Source organism: Ammospiza caudacuta, chromosome 9 (assembly GCF_027887145.1).
Source record: "Ammospiza caudacuta isolate bAmmCau1 chromosome 9, bAmmCau1.pri, whole genome shotgun sequence".
Classification (NCBI taxonomy): domain Eukaryota; kingdom Metazoa; phylum Chordata; class Aves; order Passeriformes; family Passerellidae; genus Ammospiza; species Ammospiza caudacuta.
Genome location: NC_080601.1, coordinates 15,229,477 through 15,244,475, shown reverse-complemented (window position 1 = coordinate 15,244,475; position 14,999 = coordinate 15,229,477). Strand labels below are relative to the sequence as shown.

Here is a 14,999-nt window from a genome sequence, read left to right as displayed (position 1 = left end):
TACAGAGAATTATGGTTTACCATTAGTTTTCTCTAATAATTTGTTAAAGGAAATTATTCTTTTATCTAATTTAAATTTTTGTGTCATTTTATTCCTTGATTGAATATGGGTACTTTGAAGCAAATAGGTCAGTTCAAATTCACAGTTATGTTCTAATACATTGCTGGTGTGCTGGCAGAGCATTGTGGAATTTGTTTGAAATTTCCTAGCTGTTTGTGAAATGTATTCACTGCTTCATTTACACAGTTGCTGCTGCTGTTATTGCATTATTTGTTACTCAGGACAGAGGCAGTTTTTATCACACACATGCGCACTTTGTGCAGAGCAATTCCTTTCTTCAATGATTCACACCTGGTGTTATGAACAGGCTGAAGAATGACCACAGGCGTAGTCCTTGATTCTGGCTCACAGCACAAAAGGAAGGAGTGGTCCAAGCCTGGAGCACCGTCTGGGGTCACAGGAGAGTCAGCAGGCTTTGAAGCACGTTGATAGAGTGCATGTAGAGCCTGTAGAGATTCTTTAGGCAAGTTAGCCCTCAATAGAATTTTTGGTGATAGCTGGTAGTCAAGACAAAAATGCAGTTCTTGATATAAAACACAAATCAATGGTGTTTGAAAATGAAAGAGCAATGTGTGTCTGTTAAATAGTATTTTTAAATATATATATATATATCTAGACGAGAAAGGATCACCTGAGTGCATGTGTATATATTTGCAAATTGAAATCTAATTTACAAGTTAATAGTACAAGAATGAGTAAATTTCAAGTGGAATGTGTTTTATGGTCATAGGATTGATAGTTACTTTCACTGGATTTAAGATATTTCATTAATTACGCTAAGTGCGTGCCTATCCTGGGCTCATTCTGAAACCACCAGCGCTTTTGTATGGAAAGAACTGTAAGAAATGTTTGCTTGTATCTGTGGACAAAGCTAATGGAAAAACCCAATCCTCTCATCCACATATTTATCTGAAAGATGTGTTGTATATCTGCAGTTGATTTTCTAGAATGCTGATTAGCTAATACCATTTTTGGCATGCAGCTTATCCATCGTGTAGGAGAACACTATCTGAATTTCAATTTACTTTTCCAAATGATGTTGAACTGATATTGCTTTAAAGGCTTTTCTGGCCATTTGGGGACCCACTGCAGACAGTGGAGCTGCAGTCTGGTCTCAAAATCTAATTGAATTGATATAAGACAGCTGAAGCAGTGACTGTTGAAGAGTTTGAGATGAATTGCAAAAAAATGCATGCTTCTGAGTAACTTGGTGTCCTTGTTTGAAACTCTGCCCCTGAATTTACTTTCACTGCTAACAGACCTTTTTGTGGTAAAAGCCCTGTGCTTCAGTATAGCTAAGGAATTCATTCATTCTATGTGGTTTGATACAATCACATTGCTGTTAAAGAAACTTCATGCCTCTGAGAATACTAAGCTAATAGTGGAGGAAGTGTGGAGAGTTAAGGTAATGTCAGACGTTCATTCCTTTGTCACTACCTGCAACTTGGCACAGTTTAAACTTCCAAAATCTCACCCTTCTGAATGTTTGTTTTTGCAGTGATGGGTCTTTCCCTTATGATTCTGTTCCCTGGCAACAAAATAGCAACCAGCCTCCAGGCTCTTTGTCAGTGGTCACCACAGTATGGGGTGTGACTAACACCTCTCAAAGCCAGGTAAGCTTCATTTTTATGCCTCCTTCCCTCCAAATATGCATTTCTGCTAATGTTTGTAAAATGGAAGGTATTTTGGAAAATCCTCTTGGGATCAATAGCAGGATCTGTCTCCTTTGTTGTATGTGATGCATTGTTTTCCCAATCATGTCCTCTTTGGTGGCATTGCACAAGAGGTGTCTGAGAGCTTGAGTCAGTCACTCCTTTGGCTGCATGCAGATGTCAGGCTTGGATTTACCTCATATTTTACATGCATGGTTTCAACACTAAAAACATGGGATTGGGGTATTCCCAAACCTCTTGGGAATTCAGATTGTATGTTTTCTAGTAAAAAATTTAGCTCGATTCACCAAATGATAGTTGTTGATTTTACCTGGGGTTGTGTTGTACTTGCGGGCTGGTGAAAGTCAATACAAGTCTACCCCACACTGAGTTGCTCACTACCAATTTTAGGCTGTGTTCTTTCCAGTCTCTCCTGTTAGTGTTAACTTTGTAAAAATGTTTCAACATGCATTGGAGCACAAGCATGGGCTCTTGGCTCCCAGGTGAGAGCCATACTTCCTGGATTTTCATTTGGTTCTCTCCACTCTTAACTCTCTTTTTCTTCTGTCTTGTATGTTGAATTGCACTATACAAAAAGAAGCAGCTTTTATGAAGAAGTTACCAATTACTTGTGATAGTGGACTCCCAGGGATGTGGTATAAATTAAGCATGCAGACAGTCTGACCTTTGCTCACACCATAGGTGAAAAGCTCAAAAAACACATTACCATCTTTAATGAGTGCAAATGGTACATAAATCTAACCTGTCTTTTCTACTTCTTTCCAACCATGATCCCAAATAAAATTTTCTGAGGATTTTTTTAAATTTTAATTTTACTAAGAAAATTGAAAATGAAATTATAATGGAACGAGCCATTTGAAAAAGAAATTATTCAGAGGCCAAGTCATATAGATATTCACACAACAGTAAGGTAAGCACTGGTTATGGTAAAATCTTCATTCAGTGAAACAAGAAGAGGAGACAGTTACAGGATCTAAAACATGTTTTATTTTTGTTGATTTCTTAAACAACTTAAAAGAAAAGGTATCCTATCTGGGAGATAAATACCTGAGTAAACATGTTGGTCTACACTTGCCAGAAAATGAAAATTTAGGTTTTTTTATACTTTAAAAGGGAAAAGGAAAGATAGAAAAATACTCTGAGTTTTGTCTGTCATTGGAGTACTGTAATGTTACTTGAACTCTTCATGGTACTTCAGAGGAAGGTGCAATAGAAGGAAAAGATCTCTTGCATGAAGAAAGAAAATGCAGTGACTCAGAAGGTCACTGCAAAGGAGTGGTGTGAGACTTTGGAACATGAAGCTTGGTTATAGCTGCTCAGAGCAGATTGAAATGAATGTCAGGATTTCGTGTAAGTCTTTGTGCTCTTCGAGGGAAAGGAGTGAGCTGGGTTCACCAATTCCTGCTCTCAAATGCCTGAAGCTGTTGAGTTAGTCTTCTGCAAAAACCTGAGTTTCTTCCCAAGCAGGAGACTTTCCAGGAAATCTTATGCAGGTGATCCATGGACAGCCACACTTACATCTCCATGGAAATCATAGCAATTTGGGGAAAAAAAATCCTTTAAACAAGCAAAAAAAGTCCTTTTATACAGAGAACACAGGACTCTTTTATAAGAAGCAATAAAAACAATCAACAGTCTTTTGTACATTACTTAGGGAGTCAAGAATAGGTTAAACTACTGAAATATGTTCTTTCACAGTTTTTCTATCTGTAGTACCATTTGCATTGTGCCAGTGGGACTGACTACTTCCAAGTTACTACAAACCAACCAACTAAACAAACAAAAAATCTCTCACCCCTTCACACCCCCATCCCAAAAAAAAAGCTATCCTTTCTTTTAGTCAGATGAATGGTCACAGCATGGTTGTAGCAGATCTTTCTCATAAATATTTTTAATAAACATATTAATTTGAGTTCCATCTAGTTGAAAATCACCTGTTTGTTTGGAAATGGCAGAAGTAGAAATCACCAGGAATGTGCACCTAGATGTCAATGAGGTCTGTGCTCATTAGAGTTCAGAATACAGGTGGTTATGTTTTAATTAACAACTGCAGCAAATCAACTTAATTTGCTTGAAGTAGTTCAAGGTACAGCCCCTTACTCTCGTGTTCCTTCTTGCAGGTGCTGGGAAATCCAATGGCAAATGCTAACAACCCTATGAACCCAGCAGGAAATCCCATGGCTTCTGGGATGACAACCAGCAACCCTGGAATCAATTCCCCTCAGTTTGCTGGACAGCAGCAGCAATTTTCAGCCAAGGCAGGCTCCACTCAGCCATACATACAGCAGGGCATGTATGGCAGACCCAATTATCCTGGAAGTGGAGGGTTTGGTGGCAGGTAAGACATACTTCTCTGAGGTGGAAAATGGATGTTAATACTTGATAAAGCTTGTTTTAGTGACCTGGAAGAAGTGTCATGGGCTTATTTTAATTATATAAAGTCTCAGTAGCTATTTTTTGCTGGTTAACTGAAGCACACACTGCTTTTATAGCTTTGGAAATCAGCTACCCAAACTGAAATTCATCACAGTAAATGGAAATGGCTTAGGTCAATCAATTAGCTCTAATAAACCCCCAAAATAAAGTTTTAATTAAGAGAGATTGTTAAACAGACCACAGGCTTAGGAATGATTAACATTTAATAAGGCCAGGATGTGAAAGGTATTGATGGTATAATTTCTACGTGCATATGGAGGAGTAAGCTTGGGCAAAGTAGTTTGCTATGCAACAGAATATTTCTGCCCAAAGACTTACTCCACAGCAGGAATTTGAAAAGAATCAGTAATGAAGATGTTTGTTAAAAATATGGTTGTGTTGTGTATTTATTTTGAGGAAGTAAATGCTGCATTACTCATATAATCCAAAAGTAATAGCCTGGCATTAGTTATATGATGATTTTCTGTGTCTATACTTTGTAAACAGGGATGGTGAGGGCACTTAACTGAAACCACTATTTATGGTGCAAAGGCTGCAGAAGAGACTGCTGCTGCTAGCATAGGCAGTCTAGTGTGAAGAATATAAACCTGGGACTCAGAGAGAGAGAGAGTTTATCTCTTGTTTCATCTCTGCCGCTGATCTACTGAGTGACCTTGAACAAGCCAAAAAGTTTCTTCAGCTTTGTATTAGCATCTCTAAAATGGACACAGTATATTGGCCCATATTTACAAAGATATTTGAAGTGGGAAAGGCGTGGTTTGGCTTAGGTTGGTTTATCTCAGGATCAATAGAAGAGATGGGCAGGAACTGCAGAGCACACAGTGTGGGATCCAGTGGAGTCGATTGCATTGGGTCTCTCCTGGCCTTTCTGCTAAGGTTCAGGGAGAAATGCTTTTATGTTACCTTGAACACTTGCCATAATTCACCACTGAGGCAGATTAATGTGCTGTCTTGGAGGAAGTTTGCTGTTCCTGCTCCTGTGCATTTGCCCCTACACTACTGAGGAACAGAGCATTTCCTTTCAGCAGTTCAGCTCTACTTTGCAGGAAGCTACAGAGCTGCTAAGAAGTTCACTGCCCCCAAAATGACTGCTGGCAATGACTTGCAATCCCAGTGGCAGCCCTGTGACTGTTGCACCTGGGAGGCAGGTGTAACCTGTAGATGCAATCCATTTCTCCTGTACACACCTAATTACCTGCCCTGCTGGCTTTCATTAGTCATTGATACGTGCTTTTGGAATAGCTCCAGGTGAGGATCACACCAACATTCAGAACAAAATCCACCAGGCACATCTTAATTCTCTCCTCCTTTCTCTTCTTCCCTGTTAGTTACCCTGGAGGCCCAAATACCCCTGCAGGAATGGGGATCCCCCCCCACACGAGGCCACCAGCTGATTTCACCCAGCCAGCTGCAGCGGCTGCCGCTGCTGCAGTTGCAGCTGCAGCTGCTACAGCAACAGCTACAGCTACAGCCACTGTGGCAGCCCTTCAGGAAACACAGAATAAGGACATGAATCAGTATGGACCGGTAAGAGAGTTACCCTTATGTCTCCATACCTGCCTGAGCTGGGCTATTGCAGGGAATTGGCTTCCTTCTCACTCTTGTGTTTGTTAGAGTGCCTACTGTATTTTTTTTTCTTTGTTCTGGTGCATGAGCATGGTTAGAAGTGCTTATGAGAAACTGCTGGAATGTGTGTATGTAGGTATGAGTCAGTCCCCATGTTTTTCCCAATAAAACTTGCTTAACTGTATTTTGAAGTTTAGGGGTTGCCTCTTGAAAATAATGAAAGATTTCTCAGTTACAGCTGCATCTGACATGAAACATTATTGCTGTCTTTGCCAGCCCTCTAAATTTGAGTACCTAGTGAAATGTTCTAGAATCTTGCAATAGTTTTGTAGTTCTTGGACAGTTGTTTATTTTGCTAACTGCAGTTGGTTATTTGGGTTATTTCCCTTCAAGCAGGGAAACAACAATAGAAGAGAGATTTGGTTTGTAATAATGATGTCTATATGGGCAGCTATGAGAGAGATGCATTTCCAGTGATCCATAACTTCTGGCCTGTTATGACATCATGGAATAATTGTTTTCTTAAAATAAACAGGGGCTTGATCAATTCAGGTTTTTCCTTCTTACCTTTTTTACTTCTCTGAATTCTGAAGTAAAAAAGTCCATATGCCAGGTGATGAAAAGCACAGGGTATTAGGAACTGTGGTGTTGTGCTCTATTTGCACAGCCAGTCTGTTACCTTACAGTTCTAGACCAGCCAGTTGAAACAATTAATTCGTCACCTTAGGCTTACATCTGTCTTCAACTCTTATGCATTTTATAATTTTTATTATAAATAACTTCACCGCCCATCAAATGTTAGAGACCATTGAAGGAAAATGCGACATAAATCCTCCCCTTCTTCCCTTCCCCAAAAGCATGTTCAGCTCCCTCTTCCCATTTTATAAATGCATGTCGCATTTTATTCTTTTTTTTTTTTTCTTCTTCTTCCGTTGAAGGTTTGTTCCTCTTTCCAGATGGGTCCAACTCAGGCTTACAACAACCAGTTTATGAACCAGCCTGGTCCTCGTGGTCCTGCTTCCATGCCAGGCAACATGAACCCAGCAAGCATGGGAGCAGGGATGACACCTTCCAGCATGAGCGGGCCACCCATGGGCATGAACCAGCCCCGGCCTCCTGGAATGAGCCCCTTCAGCACCCATGGGCAGAGGATGCCTCAGCAGGCCTACCCAGGCCCACGCCCCCAGTCTTTGCCTATACAGGGCATAAAGAGACCATACCCAGGAGAGGTAACAAAAGAAATGATCTTTTGTGAACACTGTTCAAGTGGCAGCATACTGGGTAAGGTGTGGTGCACATCCCTCTAAGATAGGTGCATCTTTGTTCCAGCCTCGGTAGGAGTGCAGCCATTAAAATATTAGCAGAAGCAGCTCTTCCTTTTTAGCTTCTGAAGTGTTCAGGTTAACCCTTGCTGTGTTAGTCCATATGATGGTCACTAAGTCCAAGAAAGGCCCCAAACCAGAATATCATTCTAAGATTCTCATGCTGACTTCATAGATCTTAAGCAGGGTTCCATCACATAAGTGGAGTCTTTTAATGTGGCAACTTAGAAGAGACACTGAGGGTGAAATAGTTCATTTTAGCCCAGTAGATATCTGATCTGCATTTTCTTGGATGATTTTATTTTTTTAATCAAATACAAGACAGACATTGTACTGTAACACCAGTAGTAATAGCAGTCATTTTTTAGAGAAGAGTTGCTTTCCAAACTTTTTCAGTGTTGATTTTCATAGTCACTAAGATGAATATAAATAATGTTGACCTCAAATCCCTCTCTGTCAGCATTTATCTGATACCAGCTTCTGTGGAGTGTGATAAGGTCCCATGCTGCTACAGGAGATCTGCATGGCTTTATAGGCAAAATTACATTGCCATTGACTTGTATTATGACAGGGCAAAACACTTAGGCTCAGATTTTTAGAGAAATTTAGAAAACTGAAGATGTAGACAAATGAGCTTTTGGAATTGAAAAGCACTAATGTGTTTTATTCTTCAAGTTAGCATGAATTGGGCAGTAGAGGCTTTTTAGGATTCCAGCAGCTCCCAGCATCTACCCACACCTAAATGTTTTTACAAATCTAGCCATCATTTAGTAGCTTCAGAGATCATTTCCTGGTGAAATTCTGTATTCAGCTGAGACTTCAGCAGCAAGTGTAGAGCTCTGAATATTATGATACTGCCCTGGCAATAATTATAAACTAAGAGTTTATAGAAAATGCACAGCAAAGAGGACCGTGGCATGCAGAAAATACAGAAAACATTTCTGCCTGCTCTACAGAGCTACATTTCTTTCCTACTCTGCAAACTGTTTTTTCTAAATAAAAAACTAATCAGAAATAAAAAAGGGATGTGCTTTTGCTGGAGTTGCTTCTCTTAAGAGAACTTGTTTACAAGTAAGTGAAGAAAACATAAAATGTAGCTTGTTCACTTGATTTTTCAGATTTCATATTTTAAGGATGGCTTTAAATCTGTTTTTTGCTGCTTCAGAATCAGGTTTTTAATTGTCAGTGAATATGTTCATGTTTCCAACAAGTCGGTTCTGAACAGTCCCATAAATGTTGCTTGATTGATGGGCTGGAATTTTGCAGATGATGTTTGCCTATTTTTTATTGTAGGGTTCATTTATGGAAATGTCTTATCATTAAGTTATTTTTCAAATTGACATTCTACTACCCTTGGAGTTCCAATTTTCATTACTTCAATTCCAAAACCACAGGGCAGTCTTAGCTAGCACTAGCAAAGTGCTTAAGACTAGTAAGAACTTCTCTTTAGCTGTTAAAGTATTGCAGAACACTCTGGCAAGAGGCCAGCAGAGCAGTTGGGTTGAAAAGGCAGGCGTGGACAGCACATCTTCTGTGCTCTTGTCCCTTCCAGGGTTTTGTTTTAGTTATTTATTTATTTAACTTTTTCTTTTTGTGCTTCCATTCTACATCTGAAAAAGGAGCCTCAGGCTTGGGTGTGGTAGCACTTAAAAAACACAGAATTTTTGTGAACTTTGCATCTGGTTGTAATTCTGGTTTCTTCAAGCACAGTGCCCTTTGACAGTGTTACAAGGCTGAATGTGTGTGCCTTCCCCCCCTTTGGTTTGCAAGATTTTTATGCTTTTAAGAAGTATTTATCTGAAGGGGTTTTGTTTGTTTTGATTGTGCTTCTGAACGTATGCTAATAATCCATACAAGAAAGCCGCTTGTATAAAACATGGCTTTGTGTTCTTGCATCCTGAAACAGCCGAATTATGGAAACCAGCAGTATGGACCAAACAGCCAGTTTCCAAACCAGCCTGGTCAGTACCCCACGCCCAACCCTCCGAGACCCCTCACATCTCCCAACTATCCTGGACAGAGGATGCCAAGCCAGCAAAACACAGGGCAGTACCCTCCTCCAACAGTCAACATGGGGCAGTATTACAAGGTAGGAATCCTGAGATTATTACTTTGTTCTATTCTGGTGGCCATTTATTAATGAAGTCACATTAATGATTTCATAGATACTGCTTTTATGTAGTTCAGGGGAAGATAGAAAAAAAAAACACCCAAATTTTTACTAGTGTTTTGGGTATCACAGAATCAGTCAACCTGCCAAGTTGCATTGCAACTTCAGAGCAGTTCATAAACAAAATTGAATCTTGCTGCAGCTCATTAGAGGCTTTTACAAGAAAATGTTGGGTTTGCTTTATAAATAGCTTGTAAAAAGAAGTACCTAATGGGATTCAGGTGTAATGTTTTCACCTATTTGTGGTCCCCTGCAAGAATGCAAGCATGGAAATCTGTAATAAACAAGTTCCACATTGCAGCATTCCAGTTTTGGATGTACAGTGGTCACTGTTGGATTAAGCCAGGCCAAACTTAAAAGGTGTTCCAGCTGTGGGTTTCACCTTTGAACTGAAGTTTCTGTGACTTTTTCCAACCTCTTCCTCCTTTTTTTTTTCTCTCTTTGTTTCCTCTGTGCTCTTGTTTTGGGCAAGAACTAGAGTTGTTAAAATGTTGCCTAAAACCTGTTTATAGATACATCTTGAGCACTTTGTATTCTCCAAACTGAGGTTGCACTGAGGGCCTGCTGAGCTTTGCCACCTTTGAAATGCCCAAAAATGGTCTATTGCACACAGGTACTCCAGTGAGTATAAAAATGGGGAGGACCATTGAACTTCTGACCTGCTTAAAGCATTAGCTGTTGAAGTATCTGGACTGCATTCTGAATTTGAATGTAGGCTGAAAGAATCTAACTTGCACATTGTTGTTAAATTGGAATTGTTTGGTGTGATTCACACAGAAAACACCATTAAAAAAAAGAGAGAAAGCAAAACCCTTTTCTGTAGAGCATCTGTTCTGTGTGTAGCTGTGCTGTCCCCTGTGGTACCCAAAGGAATGCCTGTTGGATCATGGCAGCTTTTGCAGGTCACTGTCAGGGAAAACATGAAGAATAGACTGATCTTCTGTATAATCATTCCAGTGCAGTCATTTATGCTAAAGTAGCTGCAGAAGATCTCTGTCAAATTTTTAAGTGACAGATTTGAAATATATTTTGTGTACATTTATTTTAGATGGGGTTTAAGTTTTTTGTTTGCCGGATACTCCTGACAGGGAATTTGTTTCTTTACAATGAATCCCCTGTATTGTATTCCAATATTGACTTCTCTGGAAACAGTTAGGAAAAAACAGATCTTGTTAAAAAGGCAGATTATCCTGGTTAGGGGGGAAATTCCACAATCAAAACCTGAACCTTTGAATTGTAGTGATTGTGCAGACAGTAACTGTGTGTGTCAAATATAAAAACCAAAGATGTCTGGAAACCTGAATGTTTAAGTTTCAAGTATCTTAGGTTAGCAGAGCAGCATTTAGATACAGAGTCAGATTTGAAGTCACAGTTCTTGGGCTGTCTGTGAAGATTTTGGTTTTCTGACACTCTCCTGTGTTTCTGCTTATGGTACACGAGCCATGCAGCTGCAATTCTATTTAATGTCAGCTTCCTTCACATCAGGGTTATTGGTTTATTCTGCTGACTGTAACCATCTCCTTAATTATTATAAACTAAAGCAAAGGTGTTTTAATACATAGCTACTATTCATACTTAACTGTCCTTTTTCTATCAGTTTGTCTTAGCTAGCAGCAAACTAGGAACAGAATCAAATTGTAGGTGCACAGAACAAAAAACATCCCCTGACCCCCAGAGCTTTAACTGTGAGTAGAGGAGTTGAACAAGGATGGAAGGAAGGACAGATGGAAGTAAAAAGGACACAGACTGGCTAATTGTGTGTCTTTAGATTTACTTTTTTTTTTGTGTAGACTTCTGTGCACCAGGGCTATTTTGTGAGGAAGGCAGAGGGATACAAAGGGCTGGGTGGGCTGTGGCTCAGTGGAAAAACTGAAGCAAATGGCTGGTTGGTTTTGGAAAGAGAGCATTCAGAGGAACACAGTAAACCTTTTAGCAGCCTTGCTTGTATCTGGTCATTGCCTGAGTTAAGCTGGCTGGTCTGCTGGTTTCAGTTCCTGCTTTGCTCTCCTCGTGTGCCTCTTCCCTGAAGGCCTCCTGGGACATCCTGTGGTTTCTTCTCCAGAAACAGAGGGGCCTCCCTCCCTTGTCTGTTGTCTTTGATATTTGATAACAGTGGTGTTCACAGGGGTTATTGTTCTTATTTCAAGGCTGCAATAACAATGTTATGTTATTTATTTTCTAGCCATCAAGGCCTGTACCTGTGGCAAATTACCCTCATTCACCTGTTCCAGGAAACCCCACACCACCCATGACACCAGGGAGCAATATTCCTCCATACCTGTCACCCAACCAGGATGTCAAACCACCATTCCCACCTGACATTAAACCAAATATCAATGCTTTACCACCACCTCCAAGTGAGTAGCAAACAGAATGCCCCTACAGTAATTTATTGTTCCTCTGTTCTCTGCCACATGCATTTCAGAGGCTGGAAAGTAGCTCTGCTTGCTGCTCTGGGAGAGGCTGGAGTTGTTAACTGGTAACAGGTGGCATGCACAGTGTAGGGTCACTTGGGCCAGTGGACAGAATAGAGAAACCCTGCTATGCTCTTCTAAAATAGAATATCAGAAAAGTTCTTCCAGGTTAAACTTGTAAGGATGTTACTCCAGAATTATTCCTTTAATATGCTTCCTGAGGAGAAAACACTTGATTTCATGTTTTGCTGTGTGTGCTTTGTAGGCTTGTTTATTGTATGAACTTTCATTTGGGCTGTTTTGTTCAAGGGCAAAGCCATTCATTGAACAACACTGCAGAGTAGGATAAAACGTGAATATTTATAGCAGCGTCTCTATTGTGATCCATACAGGCTTCTTAGGAATATTCAGTACTGTGCCAGAAATTGATATGTGTTCCTTTCAAAGCCACTCAACGTCACCGCTACACTTGGCTGGGAACAGGGCAGGAATAACAAGATCTCTCTGACTGGATACTAGCATGAGATGTTTGAGGTTTTGAAGTGACTGATGAACAATGGGAGCTATCATTTACTAGGGAGCTGGGAGAACCTTATGTTTTCTATAAAATAACTGCTGCTGCATTAGCACTTTGCAGCTCTGGAGTTCAGGATAGCTGAGAAATCAAGTAGAAGAAGATGGGCTGCAGTATTATTTGGGCAAGAACACAGGATTTAAAGCCATTTGGACTTCATAGATCAGCTGTAAGTTACCTCAAAATCTCCTCTTATGGGCTCAGATAGTAATTGAATACCAGTGTCTGGTCATCACATAGTTTCAGCTGATGAAACTGTTGAAACTAATTGGGTAATGTTGATCCCTGTTCAAAGCAGGGAAAACAAACATTATCACAGTTTGACATTATTAAGAGATTTGTTTCAGTCTTCTGCCAACAGAGTAAGCTTGGACACAAAGCCTATCCTGTAATAAAAGCCAGGAATTCTTGCCATGCCTGTTTTCTGTTGGTGGCTGGAATGCTATGGCCCTAATGTGAAGTGGGTGACAATAGGAGAGGCTCAGTTTGAGCCTTGTCACTTGTATCAGTTAGACGACAGAGTTACTTCTGATTGTATTTTTGTGTGTGTGTGTGAGCCTGCTAAGTTAGAGCCAGTACAGATCACTGTGCCTTTGTCCCTGTTCTGTATAAATACACACGTTATTGTTGCACTGCAGATGCTAAAGGGAAAGTTCACGCCTTCTCTCCCTCTCCGATCCCAGCCAACCACACGGACGAGCTGCGCCTGACGTTCCCCGTGCGGGACGGGGTTGTCCTGGAGCCCTTCCGGCTGGAGCACAACCTGGCAGTCAGCAACCACGTCTTTCACCTGCGCCCCACCGTGCACCAGACTCTGATGTGGAGGTGAGCTCAGCCCTGCTGAGGGGGCTCAGGCATCCCTGAGGGAGCAGTGCCAGCCCACAGGCACTGCGCTTAGGTGTGCCAGGAATTTCACTTCAAAATTGTAGCCTGGGTAGGAAGAATGTCCTTACAGCTCGCAGGCACTCGCGCCTGTCATTTTCCAGAGACAACACATTCTAAAATGCTTCACAACATGTATTGCATGTCCTTGCTGATAGCTCCTAGCAGTGTCTGAAAAACCACTGCAACCATTGCATCATTCCTGCTCTGGCTGGAACAGGAGTGGTGTTTTCCCTGACCCACACCACTGCAAACTTCCATCTGGGAATCTGAAGTGGCCCAGGTGCTTTGTGATCTCTGTAGTGTTAGCTCTGCGGGGCTCTTAGAGTTTATGCCTAAATTAAATAGTGCAGAGTTATCTGATAAAGAAGAATAACCCACTAAGACTAAGGACCTGATTTAGAGGCTTGGTAAAATCATTTGGAAAGACAAGTGCTTAAATCCTCCAAACTTGAGAAACTAACTTCTTAAATTCCCCTGTTCTCTGACTCCACAAGTAAGCACAGCTCAGAAATGTGACAGCACAGGTTTCCTTATACAAAGGCTTCTGGTTTTCCCTTGCAGTGAAGTCTTATTTCCAGCACAGAGGAATATTTTTCCTTGGTGGAACTTTCCTGTATTTATTGTAGATCTGTGTAAGTGATTCTTGGGTATGTTTTGATTGCACCATGTTCATCGAAGGGCCTTAGATCAAATGACAATCAGAGCCTTAACTTTTAAAAAATTTATATATTTTCAAATACTACAGAATAATTTTGTCTCCTTGTTTGGTTTTTCTCAGAAAGTGTCTCTGTGTTTCTCCTTGCTGAGCTAGGATAAACCCTGCATTGTCTGAGCCTTTCTGTGTGCCTTGTGGAGGCTGGTTAGTTGCTTGGAGTCTTGCATGGAGGTTGCTTACAGGTGTAACTTCAGGTTTTGGTTTTTTTTCCTATGAGGATCTTCATCCCATTCACTGGAATCCACTGGAGATTTGTGTTTTCCTGGTGTGGGGAGTGTGAGGTGGGCAGAGAGATGCGCTCCCTTCCCTGGCCCAGGACAGACTCTGGTTCTAAAGTTGAAGCTTGATGCAGGATGCAGGAGTCCTTGCTACCACAGTGCCCCTGTGCCCTGAGGGAGCCTGGGGGCTGGGAAGGAGGGAGATTGCAGGCAGACCACATCCAATAATTAGCACCTAACTTTGAGGTCAGTTATTGCTTACTTGCATTTCATTATCGTGGAGTACTCGCAGCACGGGGAGTTTTGGCAGTTATTTGCCAGTTCTTATTAATAAGTAATCACTACTGGGGATTGTGCTGGCTCATTCAGTAGATTTATAGTGCTGCACTGAGGCATGAGGCTGTTTCTTAATATCTGTTCTTTCTTTCTTCCCTCACCAAACACATAGCCTTTATTTAAACTTATTTTAATGAAGACTCATAGGTAAACTGTGCTCACGTCTGCTGTTTTGAAAAGCCTGTTAATAGTGGGGAGAACGGATAGTCCTGTAATGAAGTCATTTCACATTAAGCTCAGGGCTGGATGGATGCCAGAAAAATGAATTAGTCACATGTGTGGATGGATTTTGGTTTTTATAGAGAATGGTGGAACCGAGCCAATTCTCAATATTTTTCTGCTAGTTAAAATATTCGGCAAAACCTCTCACGTGCACACACATAATGAATAGCAATGCAAGTGTGTTTCTCCCCATGGGAACCTCTCATGGTTACGAGAAACAGAAAGGTTGAAGGCAGGGAAAATGTCTCCTTGAAGCTGGTTCAGCCTTCACACTGCTGTGCTGTTAATCATGTCCCACGGTGGAGATGCTGTGTGCTGAGGGCACAGGGCTGTCCTGAGCTCTGTCACCCTGTGACACTCAGCAGGCCTGCTCACCTTCCTGCTTGCCTCATATATCAGAGGTACCCA

At 41.0% G+C, this 14,999-nt stretch overlaps 1 protein-coding gene across 1 annotated transcript in view; it reads left to right on the top strand.

Moving 5' to 3' along the window:
- ZMIZ1 (zinc finger MIZ-type containing 1) overlaps nt 1–14,999 on the top strand; it is a 337,399-nt gene that overhangs the window by 299,872 nt on the left and 22,528 nt on the right. Inside the window, exons 8-14 of the mRNA XM_058810416.1 lie at nt 1,559–1,673; nt 3,854–4,071; nt 5,498–5,696; nt 6,674–6,964; nt 8,964–9,146; nt 11,410–11,584; nt 12,854–13,040. Coding sequence (XP_058666399.1) covers nt 1,559–1,673; nt 3,854–4,071; nt 5,498–5,696; nt 6,674–6,964; nt 8,964–9,146; nt 11,410–11,584; nt 12,854–13,040 — 1,368 coding nt within the window. The remainder of the gene's footprint in view (nt 1–1,558; nt 1,674–3,853; nt 4,072–5,497; nt 5,697–6,673; nt 6,965–8,963; nt 9,147–11,409; nt 11,585–12,853; nt 13,041–14,999) is intronic.